The sequence below is a fragment of the Theobroma cacao genome, chromosome 3 (assembly GCF_000208745.1).
Source record: "Theobroma cacao cultivar B97-61/B2 chromosome 3, Criollo_cocoa_genome_V2, whole genome shotgun sequence".
Taxonomy (NCBI): Eukaryota; Viridiplantae; Streptophyta; class Magnoliopsida; order Malvales; family Malvaceae; genus Theobroma; species Theobroma cacao.
In genome coordinates this window covers 18,569,095-18,596,268 of record NC_030852.1, presented here as the reverse complement: position 1 = coordinate 18,596,268, position 27,174 = coordinate 18,569,095, and the positions used below count along the sequence as shown (strand labels likewise).

The 27,174-nt window shown below is 35.0% G+C and overlaps 1 protein-coding gene across 3 annotated transcripts; it reads left to right on the top strand.

Moving 5' to 3' along the window:
• On the top strand, positions 3,486–8,287 carry LOC18604517 (serine/threonine-protein kinase AtPK2/AtPK19). Of its 3 annotated transcripts, XM_007037042.2 has the most exons (7): positions 3,491–4,318; positions 4,824–4,906; positions 4,995–5,115; positions 5,241–5,414; positions 6,778–6,885; positions 6,971–7,196; positions 7,905–8,287. In XM_007037042.2, the coding sequence occupies exons 1-7, from the start codon at positions 3,719–3,721 to the stop codon at positions 7,910–7,912; spliced, it is 1,320 nt and encodes a 439-aa protein (XP_007037104.2). In that variant the 5' UTR covers positions 3,491–3,718; the 3' UTR covers positions 7,913–8,287. The 3 variants fall into 3 exon arrangements, with proteins under 3 accessions (XP_017973737.1, XP_007037104.2, XP_017973736.1); XM_018118247.1 differs by lacking the exon at positions 7,905–8,287 and having other exon boundaries at positions 3,492–4,318; positions 6,971–7,418; XM_018118248.1 differs by lacking the exons at positions 4,824–4,906; positions 4,995–5,115; positions 7,905–8,287 and having other exon boundaries at positions 3,486–4,318; positions 6,971–7,418.

Genomic DNA, 27,174 nt, shown 5'->3' with positions numbered 1-27,174 from the left:
TCAAAGTTTCAAGCTACCAAGGTGAGTAGGGGGTGTCAATTTTAAAATTTTCATAAATATATACCTATAAGTATGATTTATTTTAATTGCAAAAATTATGGATAGCATGTGCTGGTAGATATTTTAGAGAATTGTGAATGTTTGTAGTTGAGGTTATCCACACATTTTAGAGTGATTAGGGTAGTGAAAATAGATAGCCATTTAAATGGCAATTGGAAGCTAGCTAAGAGAAAGCTTTAGACTTTATAAGTATGTGAATTGACAAATTGGTGATGCTAATGTGATGATAGGTTCCAACGAAGCCCCATCATCCCATTTGGACAATTAGGGAAGCTAGGATCGGCTAAAGGCTCAAATAATACCGGTGAGTGAATTGCATTTCAAAATCGTTTTGGGAATGTGACTATTTTGCACAAAGCATTTAAATGATTTTATACAACTTTTCTTAAAAACGAGTGCCTTGGGAACAAGCCTTTGATAATTGACTTTATGTTGTGACATGTGGTTGTTATGGATTCGTGCACTACTACATTATGTTGGTATATATATATATATANTGGATTCATGCACTACTACATTATGTTGATATATATATATATGTTGTGCATGATAGTTGTTATTGTGTGATAATTATAACTGTGCATGTGCACGATTAGGGGGGATGCACATGTCAGTGATGGCGTGATGAGGGAGGTGGATGATGATAGTGCTCGTGTACACGATGTGGGGGGATGCACTCGATGACTTTGGCTATGTGCACGATGTGGGGGGATGCACATGAGCTAGGTGTGATGATGGTGATATTGGTGGTTATTTATGTATTCATGTATATCTATGGTTATGAAATAAAAGCTTATGAATATGGCATGTGAAACTTGACATGTTGAATTTTGGGAAATTATATGTGTTTTATGTTGTTTTTGTCATTTCAGCAGGATGGCCTTTTCTTGAGGAAATGGGAAATTTTTGCTGGTGCCTTGTTTATCGCTACAACGAGATTCATTCTCGCTGCAGCGAGAAACTCTCGGGTTTCGAGGGTTTCACCAGACATGTTTCTCGTTGCATGGAGAAAGTTTGTGTTTTATGGCTTGAATCTCGCTACAGTGAAAAACTTTCTGTTTCGCTTAGTATCTTGATCGATTACTGCGTTTTTTTTCACTTTTTTGGTACCATAGTTGAGCATGGACCCTTTATATTAAGTGATTTAATCAATTGGGGCTTTCCTAAGGGGTTATGATAAGCACTAAGTTAAATTGCATTGTTTTAAAATAAGTGCACCATGATTTTTAAATCCTTCCTTACTGTTGCTTGTTCCCTTCCTTGTTCACTCATTGGGTTTATACTCACCGTTTTCAACTTCATGTTTTCAAATCAAGAGGCAGTCGGTAACTAGGTCGAGGTTCCTTTGTAGACTCAATTCTTGGTAAGTGTCTCGGCATTCAGTAGCTGTACATTCATCAAGTTTTTCCGCTGGACATCGAGTCTCCTTTTGACATGTATAGACAAATCTGATGTTAATTATTAGAATACATATTGTAGACAATATGTGTATATTTTAATGAGTAATGCCAGTACGAGTTGGCAATGGTTTTCATCATTTCGAATTGAGATTTTGCATTATGACTTTAGTAACTTGTGGGATGAAATGATAACCAGGTAATATAAGTAGGCTTGCTTGGGCTTAATGGACTATGTCCATTGGACCCATGCGCCGATCATGGCCCAGAATTTGGGTCGTGACAGTGATAAAGGTTTTGAAATGATTTTCTGTACTATAGGTATACTATTACGATAAAAAGGTTTCAAAACGAGAAACAAGCCCTTGTTGTCACAATTTTCACTCAAAAGAATGCCAAGAAAAGTATTGTGTTTTATTGTGCATTGATTGGTGCTTGAATAGGACCCTTGGAAGGTCATGTATGCATGTTGATGATATATGTTTTGTAGGCATGCAATTGAGATTATAAGACCATGCTTACAGGAAAGATAAGTTTTGTGCACGCATGCACTTGAGGCTATGATGATGGTACGTCACGTTTTAAGAATAATTTTATTGTGCGCATGTATGATGTGGTATGAGTGCCTTACATTGGTTAGTAGGATTGCTTACTATGGACTATTGATTGATTAGATTACGACCAATTATAAGGTCGATGATTATGTGGCACGGCCACTAACGTTGATTATGATCATGTGGCGTTGCCACTAATGTTGATTATGTGTACGTGGTGAGGCCATCGATAGTGATGATGATTATGTGGTGCTACCAATAGCATTAATGATGGGTACGTGGCAAGGCCACTGTTATAGATTGCAAGTACTTGGTGTGCCTATTAGTGTTGTTTAAGACTATGTGGCAAGGTCGCTGTTATAGATTGCAATTATGTGGTGTGCCTATTAGTGTTGCTTAAGACTAGGTGACGTGGCTACTAGGGATGATTATTATATCGTGAGCAAGATATGGGAACTCGTAATTGATTTGTTTGATGTCTAATATAGTGATGCTTGTGATTTTTGGTGTTGATATACTTTGGCATGATTACTAAGCTATGTGTTTAAATTATATTTGCATTTGTAGGGCCGCCCTTTTCGAAATTATGGTTGAACATAACTATTATTATTTTGAATTTATAAATGAAAAGGTTTTTCATTCTGCTTGTTTCTCATCCTCGTTGGGCTCACTAAGTCGATGATTACTAAGTCTATGAGACTCACTTTACCACTCTATTGTGCAAGTTAGTGACCGGCTATGTGCAACTTTAGTGAAGTTTAGCATCCACTACTCGATAAGTAAATGGTATCTCATAACAAATTTCCTTTTCCGAATCGCTCCACTGCTAGAAGTCTTTAAGAGGTCAATAGATTTTAAATACTTGTTTTTTGTTGAAAAAAAACCATATACGTGTGTTTGTGTGATGATGATGATGAAATGTATTATATTGAGTGAATATAAGCCATTAATGAATTTGTAATGGTTATGAGATTTCTTGGACACATGTTGTGTTTTGTTGAGTTGATGAATTACGGAGGCTTGCTCGGGTCTCGTTGGTTTCGCCTATTGGATTCGTGCCCTAATAGCAGTCTCAGGTTTGGGTCATTACAAGACCAGATAGACTAAATATTTTTTAAAAAATTGACTAAAACAAACTAAATATAAAAAAAGATCAAACCGACTAAATATCAAATTGATTTGATCAATTTGATTTTGGGCCAAAAGGACCGAAGCATCGAATTGAAGAACTACAAGAAACTTTGCAAACAAGTTTGACTTCATGACTTGACCTAACATTAAGATCAGTTGTTCAATCTTATTTAACAGTAGCACTAAGTAAGAATTTTTGCATGAATCTGAATCTCTATGCTGCTCTATTTTTTACGAAAGAAAAAGAAAACCATGTTCACTAGTAGCGAACAACTTAATATTAAAATGTAAATTTGTATAATTTGGCGAGTGATGCTCACACGATCAGAGGCGCGCGTTCCTGAAACGAGACATCCCCCAATAATTGCCACTTCCTCGAAAACAACCTGGTCTGTCTCACTTTCTTTCCAAGATGTTCTTCAGCTTGTTCTTCTTCCTTGCGATCTCCTCTGTACTCTGATTAAAATGTGATCTTGGTTCTTGTCAGCATGGCTTGTTTGGCTGGCTCTTTTCTTTTCTTTTTTTGTTTACTCTAAAATAAATCGAATAAGAAGTTGCAGCTCCATTATAACGAAGATGATATCAACTTCTTCATCCCAAAAGAAAAACCTCCAATCCCTCTTAGCCACCAACCTCAAGAAACTCACCATAACTCCTCCTCCTCCTCCCAACAATGATTTTGACTTCGCCGAGGTTTTTGGCCCTTTAACCCCTCAACATCATCAACCCAACCCCACCCAATCACCATCCTCCACGTCATCCCCATCGGCCTTTCTCGGGGACCCTCAAGTCATCCACACCAGGTCCCACTCTTACGTGGGCCCTTCTCCTCGTTACACCCTCTCTTCTTCCCTCCCTTTCCAAATCCAAGAAATCCAGGAAACTGAAACCGAAAATGAAGCTGAAGCTGAAGAAGAAGAAGCAAAGACCAAATTTGGGCCCGAGGATTTTGAGATCATGAGAGTCGTTGGAAAAGGAGCTTTTGGGAAAGTTTTTCTAGTGAGGAGAAATGGAAGGAATGATGAGGAAGGTGATGATGATGGGATTTTTGCTATGAAAGTTATGAGGAAAGATACGATCCTTAAAAAGAACCATGTCGATTACATGAAAGCTGAGAGAAATATCCTCACTAAAGTTGTTCATCCCTTTATTGTTCAGCTTAGATACTCTTTCCAGGTTCAATATTCAACTGTTTTTTTTTTTCCAGATTTAGCTTTAGTATCTTTTTTTTTTCTCTAATTCGCATCCTTTGATAAATGTTGTCCCTTTTACAAGTCTTTGTAATATCTTTATTGCTTCTGTTTTGACTGCAATTGAATGGTTTAGATGTGAATAATTTAGAAATGAACCTGAAATCTACTAATTAAAGATGCTACTTTTCTCATGAATTGGATTGTACCCTCCATCAAAATGGTTACTATAAGATTTAAGGTTTTTTTGTTTTTCCTTTCAAAAGAAAAAACCCCTGCTGGAATTATTATATATAAGGGTTTAGGGTTCAGGGATTTGTTTGTTTGAACCATTTATAAGAGGTCTTTTAGCAATTACTGTTTTAACAAGGATTCTGAACTTCCTTCATTTCCCTCCCATACAAATGTATCTCCTTGGAGCATTATCAACTATAAGCCATACCCACTGTTCTTTTTTTTTGTTTTGTTTTTTCTTTTCTGCAACTGTACAGACAAAGTCTAAGCTTTATTTGATCCTGGATTTTGTAAATGGAGGTCATCTCTTCTTTCACCTATACCGCCAGGGGATTTTCAGGTATCTTCTTGTGTTACAAATTCTGAACTTCAAGTAATTGTCTGTTTGCAACTTTTTTTCATTTGGTTTTTGAGTATGTCTTGTGTAGTGAGGATCAGGCAAGGTTTTATACCGCTGAGATTGTATCTGCTGTTTCACATCTTCACAAGTGCGGGATCGTTCATCGAGATCTTAAACCCGAAAATATTCTCGTGGATGCTGATGGGCATGTAATAGCCATGCTCATATTTTCAATTTTTGTTGCAGGAACATACTTGAAAATTAAATATACATCTGCTCTTCTTCTTATGTTGACAGATTATTCCCAATTCCTGAATCTGTCATTTGTCCTCAGGTTATGCTTACTGATTTTGGACTGGCCAAGGAAATTGACGAATCAAGCAGATCAAATTCAATGTGTGGGACCACAGAGTACATGGCTCCAGAAATTTTACAGTCCAAAGGCCACAATAAGGATGCAGATTGGTGGAGTATTGGGATACTATTATATGAAATGCTAACTGGACAGGTAAATATACAGATATTTTCAATATGCAAATACTTTTAGAATTTAAAAGTTACAAGTTCAAACTTAGTGATTATGAACATTGATAGACTGTTGATTAGCTGGCTCAGGTGATGTATGGTCATATTTATGGAGTGATTTTAGAAATATTTGTTCTTATTATTGAGTTAATTAAAAAATGGAGGTTGTTTGTCTTATAATCTCTTGGAACAAATAGGAACTAAGTAATGGAAATAGATGGATCCAATTCAAGCCTTTTCTCCTTCAAGAATACCCAAGGTCAGAAAAGGTGTGTTCTGTTACCTGTTGGCTCTTTAACTATGTTGAAATATCAACCAAGAAACTAAAGAATAAGGAGATTGCTAAGATTACTTAGGATAACTGAGCTCCTAGGTTTTTTTTTTTTTAATCAACCAGCTAGAGGTGTATATTTTTTATTTGTCCAAATTAAAAATTGGTCTCTCTACTATCTCAATGTTCTGGTTTTAGTCTCTACCACAATTTTAATGATTTTAATTTTTATATTTTTGTTAAAATTTAATTTAAAAACAATTGATAACAGTATTAAAATTCTGCAATTAAATATGACAACGGTGACTTTTTTGTCGATGACATGACATGTCAACATGAACTCTTTTACCATGTGGCGCACATGAGCACCAAAAGACTGCATTTTTAACAAAAGATACTAATTTTTCTTTTAGAATATTAAAAAATATTAATTAGCATTTAATCAAAATGAAATATGATGTTTTTTTTAGATTGATATGTGTCAGGTAGTCAAAAAATTAGTCCATCTCAGCATGTTAGGTCATCAACAAAATGTCAACTCATCCAAGTTAAAGTGAATATTTTAACATTATTATCAATCGTCTTTAAATTGGCTTTTAATAAAAAAAATACTGGGGTTAAATTCATTAAAATTAGGTCAAAAAATTAAAACTGTCAAATTGAGGTAGTAGAAGGACAAAATTCAAATTCTGACCTTTTTTATTTACTATACACTTGAGTATGTTTGTACCTGCTAGTTCCAGTACAAGGTATTGTGAAGTATCTGTATTCCATAGATTTTGACGGTAATTAGATGTGTTATCTGAAATGTCTGTTTTATTTACTATGTTTCTTATACGTTAATTCTTTTGTCTATTTCCCTTAAAAAAAATCTTGTATCCATCAAGCTACACTCGATAATTATATCATGGAGTGGCATGATTTTGAGTTTCCAGTTTCTTTAACTCTGACCCCCCTTTCCCAATCAATTTTTTTCATCTTTAGACTTGTCTTTTAGGAGTTGGGAGACTGCCATCTTGAATAACTAATTCTGGAATATTCTTCCATAAATTATGTATGGTTCCCCTTCCTGCAGCCTCCTTTTACACATGCAAATAGGCAGAAGCTTCAGCAAAGAATTATCCAAGAGAAAGTGAAACTTCCACCATTCCTTAGTACTGAAGCTCACTCTTTACTCAAAGGGGTAAGAATATGTTTTAATATGGTTCTTTTCCTTCTTTTTACTCTACAAAGTTGCAAATGATGGAAATCTCCTTCCGATTTTGCAGCTGCTGCAGAAGGAACCATCAAGAAGGTTGGGCAGTGGCCCTAGTGGAGGGGATGAGATAAAAAAACATAAATGGTTTCGGTCAATCAACTGGAAGAAATTAGAAGCTAGAGAAATACAGCCAAAGTTTAAACCAGATGTGAGTGGAAAGGACTGTACAGCCAACTTTGACCAGTGCTGGACAACAATGCCGGCAGATGACTCACCAGCCTCCACACCAACAGCAGGTGAACATTTTCAGGGGTTTACTTATGTGGCACCCAACCCTTGGCTTTCTTCTAAATGAATTAGAGGGCTCATACCAGACTTATATATTTCTATGTAAATTTTATGTTTATAATGGGGAAATAAGAAATAAATAAAAAATTGCCTACATTGATCTCTATTCTCTTATGTAAATACATCAAGCATTGTTTGATTGGTATTATTAAAGATTTTCTTTTTCCTTACTTGCTTATAACCGATGTTAAAAACTTGGTAGATTCACCATTTACATTAGAAACCTTTTAGGCTTATGCAATCATATGAGTCAACCTCCCCTGCTTTAAGTTTTTGAGCTGATTCTGCCTGTAACCCCTCACTCAACACGAATATATGTCATAGGACTTATAATTGCTAAAAACGTAATGATATGAAACCATAGATTGGGTTAGGTGTATATTCTACAATATAAATAATTGTTGCAAACAAAATCAATGGAATTTCTCCTTGCCAAAAGTTAAGAGTGCCAAGCACATTGTGACAGTAGTGTCCTTAAATTTAGAATTTGAAGATGCTGTGGCCATTATTTATTTCTTGCAGTATGCGTAATTCATATAAAATTATATCACACATGTGAATATTTTCCCTAATTTCAAGTTAAAAAACTTAAGGAAAGTAATAACTACTAAGAGTGTAAATTGATGTTTAAGGGAACCAAAATTGTCCTAATGTAGATTTCTAGCAAAACCAAGACTGGGCTGTATGGCAAAGCGGGGTTGCCCTTTCTGAGTTGAGCTGAGCGTATTGCAAGTTTAGGACAAGCCGACAGAAGTAATTACATGACAATGCATATTGAGGCATTCAGCTCTTATGCAAGCAATTGTTTGGAAAGAAAGCTCCAATCTATCCTTTTAGTTCATGTTTTCTTTTGTCCCCCAATTTCTTATGTCCCTGGCCTTGGGATGGCAGGCTGATATTGGCTTACTCACTCTGGAGGTGGATTGTTTAGTTCCCAAACTGCAGAATACAGCCAAATATGTCTATTCTCCTCTTGTATTGTAAAGATTTTAAGAACCCTTCAAATCTTATTTAGTTGTAAATGAAACGTATGAACATATGATGCAAACCCAAAGGACTGAAGCACCTTATGGCTGGCTTGAGAGAAATCAGATTGTCTTAAAATTCCTTAGGTGTGATGAAGGTCACTCCAAAAAGATTAAAAAATAATACCATATAATAAAGAGAAGCATTTAGAAAGTAGAAAGTGGAAAGCAGTTTAGACAAGAATCTCGTTCCATCTGACTGACATTTACTTGAAACAAGCAAGATGCTGAATGCTATCCAGAAAGCTTGCTTGTTGACAACACATTTCAATGTACTTAGCTCGAGTACCATGATCAGACGAGATTTTAAATGGACGAGATTTTAAATGGATTGTTGTCTATTTAGCATCAAAACAAATCTTTCATATGAATTACGTTAATCAATTATGATAAAATTTTGCCAGGAATCCAGAGGAAAACACGTAATTCAGCAATCCAGATCAAGAGTACTGAGAAATCGCGCAATGTGAATGACACATGCTGCACTTAGATAGGTTGATAGAAGAGATTCTTGCCTGAGCAACCCCTCATTGTTGCCCTACTCACTCAACGGCCTCTAGAAAAGGACTTAATTCTCTTGGAATGAGAAAGGGATCCACCCACCAGAGAAAGTTAATTGCTGTTTCCTTGGCTATGACATAGAGTTGGAAGAACCCACGTAATGAATCTGCTGATATATTCTTTCAAATTGCTTCAGAAACACGTTTCATTAGCCTTATTTATACACTCAGTTCATTAGCTCATCTTTACTCCTCTAGTTGTTTCAGAGTTGGGTGGTGATTTCAAAAAACTTGTATATATATACAAGTGTTGGAAAAAAGATGATTGAGGACAGAAATGACAAATCCCTTTGTGAGAAATCAATGAAGATGGTGGTGAACATCATTAAGCTTTCAACTTTTTCAATAGCCAAGATGAGTCTTGGAGCAACTGGACATCCAACGGCAACCGAAAACTTCATACCTGCAACAGATTCTGATATGGTTACTGATGATCTACTGCAGCCTCAATTTTCTGGGAGCCTAAGGTCAAAAAAGCTGCAGAACTCAAAGCCTATTTCATTCGTGATGCAACCAGGAGGAGGAAATGAATCTCTCATGGTTCATGAAGATAAAAGGGACATTGATGGCAGGTTTGCTGCCTATATCAAGAAGGTACATGAGAAGAACCGAAGTAATTTGCATGAAGCATCAAAGCTTTCTCCCTACATACCGCCACCTCCACCAACGCCATTAAATAGAGAGAAGTAACCATCTTCATATATACCACTGAATTTCAGTTCCTACTTTTTATCTGAAACTGCAACTATGCTGCTTAGAATACAGCATAAATAAGATAGTACAGTATTTTGCTTACTTGAACATGTTAGTTAGCTTCCTTTTGCTTTTTTTAATGTTATCTGAAGTGCTGATTATCGTTGCCTAGCTATGTAGTCTGTTGATAACATCTTTTTCAGATTGTTTGTCCTCCACCTCACAACTTGATCTCAGTTCCCCCGGGATTATGGGAACTAAATAGCTTTAATATGTCATATTTGGTTTGCTGCTGCTCTGTTTTGCAAATGATTCATGCCATAATTGGCTTCTCTTTGCTTGATCTATTCATCATCCGTATGACTAATAAGTGAAAACCAAAGCATCCTGAGAACAGGGAATACCGTTATCATGTTACTAATGCAATGCCTGCAGTGTGTTTCAAAATGATTTTGCTTTGTACAGTTAAAGTGAATTGATTGGGTGCCTCTTTCAGCTAAATTTAGATCCAAAGACGTCACTAATCTGGGAGATTCTGCACGATATCTCTTCTGTGAGTGCACAGATAGTTTTAATTATGTAATCAACGGATCAGGTTTCCAATATGATTTTTTTTGGTCAAGGTCTGATTTATGTGGAGATTTTGGGTCAAAGCAAATTGATTGCTGATCATGAAACTGTGATGTACAGGAGGTGGGAATTTTGTGTTGTACAGGATAGATTCAGCTCATGGGGAAAATTGATGGTTGATGGCTGTTGATTTTGTACTTAGGGGTGGGATGGCTGTATGGGGATTCTGCGGTGGTTTAGTTCTTCAGGCCAAAACCCTCTTGTAACAAACCAGATGGTGAACTCTGTTCCCTCTGTTTTCAATGAAATTCCAATTTTCATTAAAAAAAAGAAGATTTTTTTTGGGGGGATAACTTAGGATGCTAAAATGTTGCAGAAGATAACATAAACTAATTTTTCCCTTGGAATCAATTATTGACCAAGGAAACAGCATATAAATCTTAAAAGCAACTCAAGCTGTATCCACTTAAAGCCAAATCTGCATGCTGGATACGCCAGAGCCAGACTAGTACATGTTAAACAAATAATATAGTACTTCCCTTTTCTTAATAAACTTCAAAATCTTCATCTTCTTCATAAGGAGGTAAGAGGGAACTGAGGGACTGAAAAACTCATCCATTCAAAGACTGCAGAGTGAGCTGGTAAATTAGAGATAAAAAGGCTGAGAGCAACACAAAAATGAGTAAAAAATACATGGCAAAAAGGGGAAGGAGAATCTCAGTACAAGTTTGTTTGGTTAATAATTACCTCCTTAATCATGTGACTTCCAAAGTGCCAGATTAAGGAAGGACACTCGGAAGGTTGGAGCCTATAGTCCATGATTAGCATAAAGTGTTTTTAGCTGGAACATTGTTTGTCGTGTGAACTGGGCCAATCAGCCTTGGTACAGTGGTTTGCAAGCATCTTTAGAGGGACCTTTGTGTTTGCATGTTTCACGTGGAAAACTTTTATTGCCAAAGTTTCTGACGCTTACATTAGTGGGTTTCAAGGCAAACCATGTGGATATTTCTATCAATGGGACAATCTCGCCCCGTTAACGTGCTGCATGTAAATTAAATCCCATTGTCTTCAACCCTTCATTGCAAACAATCATGGAAAGTTACGTCTGAGCATTTGACTCATTAGTTGGTACATTATTTCTTACTTAAAGAACAAGATTCGAATCTCTTTTTCTCCAATTATAAAAAAAAAAAAAACAATCATGGGAAGTTTAGGTAAAGAAAGTTTCCCTTCTCCTTTTTGCTTTTTAATAAAGCAGGTTCTTGCACTAGAGGAAAACAGATTCAGCTGAGTTATGTTCACTCAGAACCGTCATTTGCTTAGAAGAAAAGGATCACATCTTTGTCAAATAATCTATTGCACACGTTAAATATCTTTATTCAAATATGCCTGCCTTCAACAGTATGTGGTTCACCATTTAAGTAAATTTACAGCTACATCTCTCCTCCCAAACGAAGCAATTTCTCCAAGTTTAAATGTTTATTTGTCCAAAACAATGATCAGAACAGCAAAAAAAAAAAAAAATGTATCAAGAAGCTTGGGCGATTAGCTGTTAAACTGAGAAGCAACTACATGAAATCTCTGGGGGTTTTAATGTTAAAGACTTGACAATATTCATTTCATTCATCTTGCTAGTTCAATTAGTTGTCATCTATCTATGTATGCTTGCTTGAACAAAAAAACGTACAACAGGATTTCAGGCATTGTTTTCTTCACTCATTTCGTCAAACTAAGTTATCATGTGAAAAAGCTTATGTCTACCCTTTTGGCTAATGTCCATTGCTCTGTATATAGCTATATGCAATTTAAATTATTCTCTCATTATCTCTATCCTGAATCAATTTGAAGTGAAGTTTAAGTTAATAACAACGCTCGACTTTGATTCAAGTTTTCAGTATGTTTGCAACTCTTGTTACCGTAATTTAGCTGTTTTAGTGCTTAAGTTTTGATAAGCACTGGCTGTGTCATTGTAGCCCATGCCGGATCAGGAATTTTGTCACCTCGAGGCCGCGCCTTATCTGAACGAAAATGTTATTGGCAGGCTCAGCTATTAAGGAGAATCTGTCAAGGACAGAGTACCTCCTTCAATGAGCAGATTATGCTCTAAGATATTAAGGCTCTATGAGAGGTTCAATCACACACCAAAATCAAGGGCAATATTAGCTAAGTTTGAGGATGACTTTGTGCTAACAGCACAAATCAAGGAATCCGCATTTATTGCCCTACTATCTTATGACCATAAGCTTGGTATATATACAGAAAAATCTTTATAAATTAATATCTTGTGACTGTAAAAATTTATCAATTAATTGAGATATTATTTAATTAATAAAATAATAATTTATTAATTTATATGTTAATTAATAAAAAATTAATTTATCAAGGTATTCTTTATTTTTTTCTCAAACATTGAACTTAATATATGAATTGTGCATTGTAATTACACGAATATTATCTAATTACCGAATTAAGAATTATCAGTATTCTATAGAGCTTTCAAGATGCATTATTGTCATCGATTTCATCGAAATCTTTTGGAAAGTTATGAAATTGAGCTCTTAAATCCTAAAAAAGATAAATGTTTTAGATGCAATGAATCTTGCAATCTCAACTTGGACAATAGATGTTCAAGCAAATACAATTGCAAATTGTTTTTAACGTGATAAAATTAGATTTATGGATAATGTGGCTTCAAAGAATTTGGATCAACACTCAAACAATAGAGTGTTCAACAATTGCAAGTTCTAATCAAAGAGTTGAAGTATCATGATACAATGGATGTTGAGTACCTTTTGAACTAATTCATCGCATAAGCCTAAATCTTTAAATGACTTGATTTCTTCCTTCTCTTCTTCAACCATTTTCAACAAGCTTTTTACTTGACAAGGCGTGTAGTGTTGGTGTAAAGGGGGTTTATACAGTATTCAAGAATAGGCAAATTTGACTTCAAGGCGAGCCTTTAAATAGACACTATCTTTAAGACTTATTTCGTCCTCACCACTCGGTATGTAAAGGGGAATAATGCGAATAGTCTTAGGGATACAATGAAGCCAATGTCTAACTTTGCCTTGCACTTAACGAGTGTAGACCGCTAGATACACCCGAGGGTTTGCAAAGTTGTTTGCCCTTAGAGCCTACTTTCTACAGCAAGTAGATTATAAGGAATTTGGAAGCTTTTGTAGTTGGTGGGAACTTAAGTGTTTATGTTTATAAAACACAACACTTTTCTTTGCTCTTGACTTTTCTACTCTTGTTTTGTCTCTGAATTTTTGGTGTGTCAAAATGGTTGGCAACAAACCCTTTATATAAGCTTCCAAGTGTCTCTTTTTCAAGGACACAACCTTTTCATAAAGACACATTTTGTCTAAAAAGCATCTCTACATTTTTGCCAAACACAACTTTTGGATAAAGGTATTGTTTCAATAGTCATCTTATGAAAAGATAATAATTCATTCCATAAATTATAACCTTTGAGTTATAACTTGAAACAATAACTTTTCACATTTAACTTTTGAGCCATGGTGTTTTTTCAATATGTCTCATAACTTTTAGATGTCAATTTTCAAGAGACATAACCATTCACATGAAAAGCTGCCTATTATCTAATAGACACATTATGTTATTTTACGTGACACAACTTTTGAGCTAATGATAGGTTTTCATCATGTGACATAACCTTTAATTTTGAAAATACACCAACAATCCCCCACCATTTTCAAAATTTCCAAATACCAACAACTTTGGGAACCTTGTGCATAAATGAAGGTATCCAGCAGATTTGAACCTTCACTGTGAGACCCTCAACCTCTATAGGCTTGTAACTAAGTATAGATGTAATAATACGAGCAAGGGGTAACTTCATCATTTCCTTAGTAAGCCATAAAAGTAAGATTTTTAACAAAACTATAGCCTAAGTAGGCCTAAGGTATAAATGGATGGTGAAATTAAGGGTAAAATGGAAAGGAAACCAAAATTTTGACGATTTTCACGGTAGAGGCAAAATGGTCATTTTTCACCTCGAGTTAAAAATTTAAGTTTTTATGAACCCGAACATGTCTAGACCATTATGGATCTTGTCCTAGTGTTAAAAGAGTAAAAAGATTGCATAAAAGATTAAAGGAAAGTAAGTTAATTGGTGGAAGGGCAATTTCGTAATTTTAAGGGAATGGATAAGATTGGCTATAAATATCTTGAATTTCCAACAGCTTCTAGAGATTTTCTAGCAGCTGGTCTTCTTCTTCCCTTCTTCCCTCTCACATTTCTTCAATTCTTCCATGGAAGTTTTCTTCAAGCTTCCATAACTTTCTCTCTCTAGCTTCAATTTTCATGCTTTTGGTGCATCCTTCCATAAACCCTTGTGCTATTTCATCCTCTCACTTTAAAACCCTTGATAAATCTCATTTCTGTACTTTCTCTCACTAGTTGGACGTTCTACAAAGAGAAAAAGAGAATTACCCCATTGGTTTGGAAGCAATTGGAAGAGAATTTGACTACAAAGGAGCCATAGGGTAAGTGATTAACTAAGCTCAATTTTTAGCTGCAGAAAATGGCTAGTAATTGGGATTTATGAGCTGTTTATTGTTGAGTATGTTCATTACTTTTAGTGATTAAGATAGTGAACATAGATGGCCATTTAATGTGGCAATTGAAAGCTAGTTTAGAGATAACTTTTAGGGGTCATAGTGTGTAAATTGACTTATTGCTTATGCTAATATGATCCTAGGTTCTACGGAAGCCCCATCATCTCATTTGGACAATTAGGGGAATTGGAGTCATCTAAAGGCTCTACAATCAATTGGTGAGTGGATTGCCTTCAAAACTTGTTTTAGGAAATATAATGTATTTGCACTCATTTGAATGAATTATCAAGTTTTTCATAAAGACAAGTGCCTTGGGAACAAGCTTTTGCAAAATGGTTTTATATTGTGATATGTGAATGCTATGGATTCATGCACTATTGTAGTATGATGATATATAAATGTGTGTGTTGTGCATGATGAATGATATTGTGTATACTGACTGTAACCGTGTGTGTGCACGATGTGGGGGGATGCACATGCCGGTGATGATGGTGGCGTGAGAGGTGGATGATGATAGTGCACGTGTGCACGATGTGGGGGGATGTACACGATGGCACTAATTGTGCACGATGTGGGGGAATGCACACGATGGTGCCGACTATGTGCACGATGTGGGGGGATGTACATGAGCCGGGTGTGATTATGATGATGTTGATGTTTATCTATGTAATTATGCACTTCTAGACTTATGAAATGAAAACTTATGAATGTGATATATGATTGACATATATGAGAAATTTGATACATTGCACTTTGGGAATTTTCATGTGTTGTATGTTGATTTTGTTGGTTTAGTAGGATGGCCTTTTTGTTGAGTGAGGGGAAACTTTTCTCTTGTTGCTCTGTTTTCGCTGCAGCGAAATTCATTCTCACTGCAGCGAGAAAATCTCGGGTTTGAAAACCTTCACCAGAACTGGTTCTCGCTACAGCGAAAATGTATTTCCCTGCAGCGAGATAGTCACCGTAGCCTCTCGTTGCAGCGAAAAAAGAATCTCGCTGCAGCGAAAAACTCTCTGTTTCATCAGAGAAATTTGGCTACAGTGAGAAACCTTCTGTTTTTGGGTTACAATTTCGCTGTAGCGAAAAACCTTCTGTTTTGGTCTTTTATCTTGTCCAATTGCTGCCCTATCTTTCACTTCTTTACTACCATATCAGAGCATGGACTTCCTACATTAAGGATTAAATGAGTTAAGTTTAAAGGGAGGAGGTTTAGTGAGAAATCCTTGGTCGGCTAATAACCAAATCCCAATGTCGCTGCAACGAAAATTCATTCTCACTGCAGTGAAGATTCGTTGTCGTATTTGACTTGCTTGTGTAATATTGAAGTTTTCATTCTTCAATTGGTTCGTTATGTATGGGTTCATGATTTTCAAATGATTAATCATTTAAGGGCTTGATGAGGGGTTTTTAATAAGAATAGAAACAAATTGCATTGTTTTGAAAAAGAATGCATCATGATTTCATTAAAGATTCCTTACGGTATGCTTGTTCCCTTTCTTCTTCACTCACTGGGTTTATACTCACCGTTTTCAACTTCATGTTTTCAGATCACGAGGTAGCAGGTAACTAGGATGAGGTGTCCTTGTAGACTTATATCCATCTTTTGGTAGGTGTCTCGGCATTCAGTAGCTGTACATTCGTCTGAGTCCCTTCGCTGGAAGTCAAGTATTCTTTTTGAGATGTATAGGCAACCTAATGTAATTGTTAAGATACATGTTGTAAACAAATGTATATACACTTGTTTAGTATGCCAATATGAGATGGCAATGTTTAATAATATTTTGATTCTAAGTTTTGAAAAATGACTTAGCAGTTTATGATGGAATGATGAACACGTCGGACTAATAGGCTTGCTTGGGCTTAGTGGACTATGTCCATTGGGCCCATGCGCCGGTCATGGCTCAGAATTTGGGTCGTGACATTCACTTAGTGAGTGTGGTTGGTTCTAGTCTGAATTGAGTGGTTGACCAAGCATTGAACCATCGATTCTTCATTGACTAGCCGGGCTACTAAACACACCCGAGGTTCCTTGCTCACTTTGTATCTAGTTTTGCCAGCATGTTTTATGGTCTTGTGTTTTGCATCCATTCATGAGTGCTGTCAAAGTCAAGCCTTTAGCTCTTAGAAGCAGTCACACTTCCACTCACATAGGTAGCCCCCATCAGAAGTACCCCGTAATTATAGTACTTCAACATATACATGTTATGGGTCAATTAAGAACTTTTGTTCAACCTTACTTTACACATTATGGGAACCAAACACTATACACCTTGGGATGAAAAATATATTTTAGTGCTTGCAATCTCCATGTGGTAGAATGGTCAATACCCAAGACTTGCAGGTTGGCTGCAAGCATCGAGGTGAGCTCCCACCATTGGAGATTTAGTTGATAGGCTTGAGACCCATCCCTCTTGAGGTCTTTACTACCAAGTCCTTTTTAAGACCTTTGGTAAACGGATCTGCTAAATTTTCACCAGACCTCACATAACTTATAGTGACTATACCATCACTTATTCTTTGTCTTACAATGCTATGTCAAAGTCCAATATATCGACTCTTTCCATTGTAAGCTTGATTATATGTCTTTGATACAGTTGCTTCATTGTCACAATGTATCAAGATTGGTGCCATTGGTTTAGGCCACAACGAAATTTCATAGAGTAAATCTCTTAACCATTTGACTTCTTGGGTGGTAGATGCTAATGCTATAAATTCAGCCGGCCATAGTGGAGTCTGCTTGACAAGATTGTTTCTTAGAACCCCAAGAAATAGCACCCCCACCAATTGTAAAAATCCAACCAGTCGTGGATGTATAATCCGTTATATTTGAGTTCCAATTAGCATCTGTATACCCTTCCAAAACTGAAGGAAAACCTGAATAACAAATGCCATAATTCTTTGTACTCTTTAAGTACCTTAGAATTCTATGAACAGCATACCAATGCTATTTACTTGGATTACTTGTAAATCGACTTAGCATCCCAACCGCAAAAGCAATATCCGGCCTTGTATAGACCATTGCATACATTAGGCATTCAATCACCTTTGCATATTCATTTTGTGCTATTGGCTTGTCTTTGTTGGGTATTAGCCTTAGATTAGAATCATAAGGCGTAGTCATTGGCATACAATCTGACTTGCCATACTTTATTACAATCCGATGTAATGAGATTGAGATAATGTTAGGCCATTATTATCTCTCATTATTCTTATACCAAGAATAACATCAGCCATACCCATATCTTTCATGTCAAAATTCTTTGACAAGAACCTTTTTGTGTCTTCCACTTGGTCTAAATCAGTACCAAAGATTAACATGTCATCTACATATAAGCAAATGATGATACCTTTTCCATTACGGAACTTACTATAGACATATTTGTCAGATTGATTGATCTTGTAGCCGTTAGCTAGCACAACTTCATCAAACTTTTGATGCCATTATTTAGGCGCTTGTTTTAATCTATACAAGGACTTTACAAGCTTACACACTTTCCTTTATTGACCAAGAAGGACAAACCCTTCAGGTTGTTCCATATACACCTCTTCATCTAACTCACCATTTAGAAATGCTATTTTAACATCCATATGATGAATTACCATCTTATGTATAGATGCAAGTGCTATAAGCACTCTAATTGTAGCTATTCTTTCTACTAGTGCATATGTGTCAAAATAATCAACACATTCCTTTTGTTTAGAGCCTTTTGCACTAGCCTTGCTTTAAACTTGTCTACGGTTCCATCAACTTTTATTTTCTTGTTGAAAATCCATTTACAGCTTATTGGCTTGGAACCTGGTAGAAGGTTTACCACTTTTCATGTTTTGTTTCCTATTATTGAGTCTATCTCATCTTGTATTGCTTCTCTCCAAAATGAAGCATCTCGAGACTTCATTGCCTCCTCATAAGTTTGAGAATCACTTTCACCTTCTACATTAAAGCAGTAAGGCAAGTATTCGCATGTTTCCTCTCTTGTACCTTCTACTAAGTACATGAGGAAATCGGATCCATATGTCTTTGCTTTTCTAATTATTTTAGTTCTCCGAAGCTCAATAGTTTTCTCGTCATTTTTTGAAAGTTTATCACTTTTTGTTACTAGTTCCTTGGGTCTTGAAATTGAATTGAACCTTGTTTCATAAAAGATAACGTCCCTTGATTCTATGATCGTATTAATGGAATATGAATCATTGGGCTCTATCACCATGAAACGATATGCTTTAATATGTTAAACATATCCTTTAAATATAAATTTAATTCATTTTCACCCAATTTCCTTTTCTTTGGCTCCAAAACCCTTATTATGGCTTGACATCCCTAAACTCTTAAATAATTAAAGTTTAGCTTTCTTCCTTTCCATAGTTCATAAGGAGTAGTTTTGCTCCTTTTGTTTGGAATTCCATTTAGTATATAGCAAGCCGTTAATAAGGCTTCAGCCCAAAAACCTTTTCCCAAACTTGAATTAGAAAGCAAAGCATTGACCATTTCCATAAGAACTCGATTCTTACGTTCCACTACACCATTTTGTTTTGGTGTGTATGGAGCGGTAGTCTCATGAATAATACAAGTGGACTTAAAATACTTAGGATCATCATATTCACCTCTTCTATCACTTTGTAAACATTTAATAAACAATTCACAATGCAATTCAACTTTTCTTTTATAAATTCTAAATTTCTTCATTGCTTCATCTTTAGTATGCAATAAGTAAACATAGCAATATCTAGAGAAGTCATCAATAAATGTTACAAAGTATTTTTTTCCACCAATAGACGGAGTACTGTGCATGTCACAAACATCAGAATGTATTAATGTAAGTAATTTGGAGCTTCTTTCTACCTTAGGAAATGAACTTCTTGTGATTTTAGTGACCATGCATGTCTTGCACATATCATTATTTTCATCAATGTTGGGTATTAATTCTAATTTAGCCATATCATGTATTCTTTTATAATGAACATGACCTAATCTATTATGCCATAGACTAATCAGAATTGTTTAACTATCATGAACATTAAATAAGGCATCAATATAAATAGAACTAGTAATATTCTTATTACTATTGAGCTTGAACATGTTTTCACAATAATATCCACTTCCCACATATTGTCCACCTTTTGTAAAGATGAACTTATCTACTTCAAATATTAATTTGAAGCCATACTTATTCAACAAGCCATCTGACACAGGATTCTTTCTAACTACTAGTACATAATATACATTGTTTAGTACAAGTATTTTTCTAGAAGTAAACATGAATTCCATGGTGCCTTTTCTTTTCACTTGTGTAGTGGAGGAATTTCCCATTTATAGCACGTTTCCATCATTAACTTCTTCCAAAGTCTTGAAGAAACTCTTATTGTTGCATACATGAATAGTTGTATCAGTGTCAATCCACCATGCTCCATCATCTTGGAGAAGATTGACCTCAGAAATCATAGCCACAAACTTGTGGTTGTTCACACCTTGTGTCTTGTTTTTCAAAAATCTACATTTTGCCTTAAAGTGACCAAGTTTGTTACAATGAAAACATGGCCCCTTTTTATTCCTTTTGAACTTATGACTTTTGTCATACATACCAACGGAATGTTTTCTTTTATTGCGTGAGACTGACTTGTTTGATGGTTTGTGTTCCATCACATGGACCTTTGAAGTCTCAAGATTCTTTTCATTAGAATCTTCTTCTTTTTTATCTTGCTTGACTTCTTCTTGCTTTCAATAATCTTCTTCTATTCTATCAAGCCTGCCTCTATAAAATACTTGCCATGTCATTCATGTGATTGACAATATGCTTGCATACTAGGAAAGCGCCGAAAAATCGTAAAAAGTCGGTAGTGTACTTAATAGTACAACTAAGTTGAATTAAGCCTTGAACTAGATCAAATGAAGATTTTAAGGTGAAATTTAAAATTTTAAATTCTCAGAATAACTTAAAATGGTGATTCGGAGTTCAAGGACCGATTTGGAGTCAAATTGGAATTTTCATGATTCTGGGGCAAAATGGTCATTTCGCCACCCGAGGTTAAGATGTGAGAGTTAGATGAAATTTTTGACTAAGATTGATCATTTGGGGTATAATTTGAGTTTGAGAAGTGAAGAATTTTAATTTTGGTGTTTTTTCGAGGATAGGGGCAAAATAGTTATTTTACCACCCCAGGGGAAAAATGGTAATTTTACACACCAAACACTTGTCATGCTCATAAAATTCATCCATTGACTTTTTAGTTATGGATAAATGAGAAAATATGTGGTGGAGATAAAAAGTTTAAATTTTTAAAGTTTTAAAAATGGACCAATATTAAAATGACACTTGTCAAGCTTAGAATATTTTATTATTTCCTTTAAAAATCAGCCTATAACCCTCTCACTTCTCTCCAAATATTCGGCCAAGCAAGGAAAAGAGAGAAACAAAGAAAGAACAAACCCTAGGTGGAGAATTTCAAGAGAAAAAGTGTGGAAAATCAAGAAAAACAAGTGAAAAAGGTAGGATTTCTCAATTTAAACTTGAAATCTATTTTCCTTAAGCATTTCTCCTTATTTTCCATGGTTAAATTTCATGTTTTCATGGTGAATTCATGGCTAGCCGAATGGGCATGGAGAGAGAATGATGTTCGATTGATTTGATTTCAAGTTATGTTAGTGTTTTTAGTTACTTTACCATGTCTAGAAGCAAAACAATAAGAAAAGAATTCATTTTTCCCATCACCCATGAATGGCCGAACCTACCTTGTATTGAGTGAGGATGAATTTGATTTTTTTTTATTTTAAGAGAATTGGTTAGAAAATGATGAATTATGGTGTGGAAAAGTAGTAGGAAAAATCACGGTGTTAATGCACCATTATTGATAGAAAATTCTAAGAAGAAAAGTGAAGATGGTTTTACCAAATTTTAGGTTATTTGACTTGTGTTTGGTGAATTAAGGTATTGGAAAAGAAATGGAGCAATTTGGAGCTAAATTGGACGCGTTGGCCAATTAATCGAGTGATAGATCGAATTGGGCCAAAACCGTTTTATTTAGGTACACAATTGAATTTGTGTAGAACACTGTGTTTAGACGATAATCCAAACAATTTGCATTCCATTTCATGCATTCATATAGTTTTATAACGGTTTAGCACCAATGTGGTAAATTACTTGATTGTGCATTATGTCTAGGTTGTGAATCCTCCGATAAAGGCAAAGAAATTGTACTCGAGGATCGATAGTCGGAATACTCTAAAAATTTGACTTCTGAAATAGTGAGTAACCTTATCATCATTTTAATTATTTGAAGTGGTCTTTTTATTCGATTTTTGTGAATTTTATGGAAAATGAGTTTAAATGGTTAATTTTTAGGTTTTATAAACAAAATGTGTTTAAATGAAATGATTTTATAAATTGTCTTGAAATTGAATGATGGCTTTGAAAATAGAGTAACTGGAGACCACTTGATGTGTTGTAATTTATGGTTCTAATTGATGGCTTATGATAATGTGTTGCATGACTGGCTAGAATTGTGGTTTGTGAACTGTATGAATTGTTTTGTTTTACATTTACAGGTTGGGTAGTATAATATTAGTCATGTCATGCTATCAAAATTTTATTGTATGGTGGGTTTAGCTTACTGTAGTGGGCGGGTTCTGTGGACCAGCCTATTAGAGGGGCACGAAATTCGGTTATATACGTACCTCGATCGGAGAGGCGCGTAAGGTATCTCCTGAGGTATGGTTAGAGTTCACATCACGTCGAACCACCTCGTGATGATGAACTCCGCTAACGCCAAGGAACGACTGTGTTTTTCAAACTAAAAATATGTTTACGTGTATACGAAATTTTTAACAGCCTTGGTGGACTCGGTTAAATGCCTTGGTAAAGGTATTCCCGAGAATAATTTTGGCAAGAGCCAAGCTTTTAAGATACTCATAAGCCATGTTGATTATTTAAATAAAATACATATTGAGATGGAATATTTTAATCGTCTCCATTTACTTGACTTTAGATATTTTTGATGATGTTTGTTTACTCACTAGCTGGGATTATATAGTCTCACCACCCTCCTTTCCACTCATTTCAGGCTCAGTATAGGCTGTAGGTAGCTGATATCGTCGAAGGCTATAGTTGGCTTTACTTCCTAAAAAACTGTAGGTTTGCAACCTTCGTTCATTTTTGTCATTTGAGGGTCCACATGTCACTATAAATTAAATTAAATTTCATACTCTAGTTATCTGTACTACTGTATGTAGGAATTTAATTTGCTTTTACGCTGTAAAAATTATTTACCGATAACTCTATAAATATTATTTTATAAAAAAATAGAATATTTTATCGAATATTTTTATTATGTTTAAATAGTTATAGTTTCACTTTAAATGAATGTTTTAGACATCTAAACTTATTTTTGATTATGAAATATGTGTTTTCCACTCGCATACTACATTTTTAGCTGGTTTCGAGATTTTCGAGAAAAAATGACCAAAATGCCCCTATGAGATAAAAAAATTATTTTTTTATTATTTTGATTTGGAAATAGCTTAAAATCTTTTAGAACATGATATTTGACAACGGTTACTCACATGGGAAATGAGAAACTGATATTAAAGCCTTGTGAGATTTCGGTTGGCATTTCGGGTAGTGAGTGTCTATCGGGACACCGCGGCGGTTGTCACGAGCTCGAGGGGAGTATCGAGTCGTGACATATTCGAAGATGATTACCAAGGTCCTTGAGAGACATATCCTCTTTTTTATGTTTTAGAGTTTTCTTAGTGTCTCTCCATGAAGGGGAAAGCTTATCAATTATTGAAGATACCACAATAGTTTTATCCATTTTAAGACCATATTGCTTAAAGCTATTTAGAATGCGTTCAAGCTCATGCAATTGCTCCATAACAGAATGATTATCAACCATTTTGTAATTATTAAAATGACTAACCAGGAATTTTTTGCTGCTTGCATCTTCAGCCATATATCTTGCTTCCAACTTGTTCCAAAGTTGTTTTGCACTAGCTTCATTCTGGTATGTGTTGAACAATGCATCCGACATTCCATTAAGAATGTGTCCCATGCATATGTAGTCATCATTATCCCATTTCTGCCTTTGACGATTTCTTTCCACAGATTCTTCACCATCTTCTTCACTTGGTGGTGGTGTATCCAAAACATATGCGACTTTAAGAGTTATGAGGAGGAAACGCATCTTTTTCTGCCATCAAATAAAGTTTCCTCCTTCAAAGCGATCTAAGTTGTCAAAGTTGGTAGCCATATCTTTGAGTGAAGCTATTTTGAATACCACGAAAATAAGTCTTAAAACTGTTGGTGTAAAGGGGGTTTATACGGTATTCAAGAATAGGCAAAATTGACTTCAAGGTGAGCTTTTAAATATACACTATCTTTAAGACTTATTTCGCCCCCACCACTCGATATGTAAAAGGGAATAATGTGAATAGTCTTAGGGATACAATGAAGCCAACGTCTAACTTCATCTTGCACTTAATGAGAGTAAACCACTAGATTCACCCAAAGGTTTGCAAAGTTGTTTGGCCCTAGAGCCTATTTTCTGTAGCAAGTAGATTATAAGGAATTTGGAAGCTTTTGTAGTTGGTGGGAGCTTAAGTGTTTATATTTATAAAACATAACACTTTTCTTTGCTCTTGTTTTGTCTCTGAATTTTTGGTGTGTCAAAATGGTTGGCAACAAGCCCTTTTTATAGGCTTCCAAGTGTTTCTTATTCAAAGACACAACCTTTTCATAAAGACACCTTTTGTCTAAAAAGCATCTATACATTTTTGCCAGACACAACTTTTGGATAAAGGTATTGTTTCAATAGTCATCTTATGAAAAGATAACTATTCATTCCATAAATTATAACCTTTGAGTTATAACTTGAAACAATAACTTTTCACATTTAACTTTTGAGCTATGGTGTTTTTTCAATATGTCTCATAACTTTTAGATGTCAATTTTCAAGGAACATAACCATTCATATGAAAACTTACCTATTATCTAATAGACACATTATGCCATTTTACGTGACATAACTTTTGAGCTAATGATAGCTTTCAATCATGTGACATAACCTTTAGTTTTGAAAATACACCAACATGTAGGACGAACAGACAAACAGGTAGTGGCGCGTGGGTTAAAAGTAGCTATGGTTTTCTTGTGTGGCCGTTAGAGACACTTGGTTTAGATAAAGGTGAGCAAATGAACTTTCAATTCGATTAGGTTTGATCGGTTTGATTCATTATATTTAAAGATTAAATAAATTAAATATTTTTGAAAAATCAATTAAAATCAACAAATATAAAATAAGACTAAATCGATCAAAATTGAATTCGTTCAATCGGTTTAGTTTTGAACTAAAAAGATCAAACATAAGGGAAGACTAAATTCATTAAACATTGAATTGATTCCATCGATTCGATTTCAAATCAAAAAATTAAAATTTTATCACTTTTTTCAAAAAATTACAATATTATGATTTATAAACTTTATCCATAACTATAAAATATGGAATGAAAATTAATATTGAAAATATATATTTTATATAAATTTAAAAATGATAGATAATATTATATATTAATATATATAATATTAGTTTGATATTTTGATCGGTTCGGTCTAAAAATTTTAAAATCGAGAATCAATCAAATAAACCAATTTGATCAAATTTTTAAGATTAATAGACCCAACGGACTAATTGGATCGAACCATTTTACCAAAATCACATTTGATTCAATTAGGTCATTGGTTCGATTCAATTTTATTCACCTTTACCCATGATTGTACAAAGGAAGACTTTGGGTGCAGAAGATTAGAGGCTGAATACCATAGATAACACCTACCAAGTGAGAGAATAAAATAAAGCTCTTCACTCATGATCCAGCTACCTCCGGATCTAAAAACCAAACTATGAAATTTGAAAGCAGTGAGCATACAACTCAGTGAGAGACATAAAATGGGAACAAGTAAATAGACAAGGAAGTTTATAAACCATTATGCATTCATTTACTTTGAGACCATGCAATTTAGTTTGAAAACCAAACCCATGTGTGCATTTGAAATCTCAAGTCAATCTATTTGGGTTCACGATTAAATTTGAAATGAAAGGACTTTCAAAAGTTAAATAAATAAGATATTCTTATATTTTTGGAAATTAGTTTTTAAGTATGGATACACTAAGCATAGGTATCAATACATATAAGACAAAATACCTTTACACCTATTTTGTTGAGAAAGTATCAATACTTTTTTCAGAAGTATCAATACTTTCGTTCCAGAAACCTTTTTAAAATTCAATCTTGAAGAACAAGTATCGATGCCTTGCTTAAAGGTGTTAATACCTTCTTCAAAGTCTGCACAAAAGTGGACACTTAACACATTTCAAAAATTAAAGTTTAATCACACAAGCTCAAACACACGACACTTTTTCCAAATACACTCATATCATCCTAAACACTTTAAAAAACATAGTTTTAGAAAGCGGATTTATCATTCAAACTCGAAAATCATTTCAACTTTAATTCTCAATTCATCAACATATCTAGGTGGTGACTACTAGTGAAGTACTATAGACATGGTACCATGGACCTTAAACTAAGAGTGTACGCCTCGCCATCAAGGGTGCTTTCTGGGTAGCTAACCTGTAATAGATGGTCCATTGCCAACGGCCAATGACCTTAAGTAATGCTTATGCCTTTTTCCGGCCACAAGGCTAGCACTTTTACCATACCCCTTCTAGCTAGGGTGCTCTCTCTCTCATTATGCACAATGTTTAGCGATACTGTTGCTAGGACAAGTTCTTAATGTCATGACCCAGAACTCCCCATCGGGCCCGTGACAACCACCACGAGGCCTCGACAAACATTCTTCACCCCGAATGTCGATCGAACCTCGCAAGGCTCTCGTATCAGCTTTCGCATTTCCCTAGTGAGCGATAGTTATCAAATATCAAAATTCGAAAGATTACAAATCATTTCCAAATCAGAACATAACATATTATTTTCTGGCTCACAGGGTCATTTTCGTCATTTTTGTCAAAAATCTCGAAACTTGCTAAAAATGTAGTAGGTAAGCAGAAAATATAAATTTAATGATTTAAAAACAAATTAAGTATCTAAAACGTTCATTTGAAGTGAAAATTTGACCATTTGAATATAATAAAAGTATTCAATAAAATAAACTATTTTCTTGTAAAATAATTTTCATAAAACTATCGGTACATAATTTTATAGCGTAAAAGTTAATTATATTCATATATACTATAAAGCAAATAACCAAAGCATAAAATTTCTTTTACAGTGACACGTGGACCCACATCTAACCAAAATGCATCGGAAGCTGGAAACCTACAGCTTTTACCGATTCGAGTCCAAAGGAAGGTCCTTGTCAAGTCAGCTAACTATGGAATTCCCCAAGCCTGAAATGTGAGGAAATGAGGGTGGTGAGATTATAAAATCCCAGTGAGTAAACAGATACCATCTAAACTATCTAAAGTCGAGTAAATGGAGACAATTGAAATAAG

What these genes read in the sequence shown, in the direction of transcription:
- LOC18604517 (XM_018118247.1), top strand. Translation starts at nt 3,719, where the DNA reads ATGATATCAACTTCTTCATCCCAAAAGAAAAACCTCCAATCCCTCTTA. An exon ending in TACCGCCAGGGGATTTTCAG is followed by an intron (nt 4,907 to 4,994) that starts GTATCTTCTTGT and finishes TGTCTTGTGTAG; the next exon opens with TGAGGATCAGGCAAGGTTTT. An exon ending in TCGTGGATGCTGATGGGCAT is followed by an intron (nt 5,116 to 5,240) that starts GTAATAGCCATG and finishes ATTTGTCCTCAG; the next exon opens with GTTATGCTTACTGATTTTGG.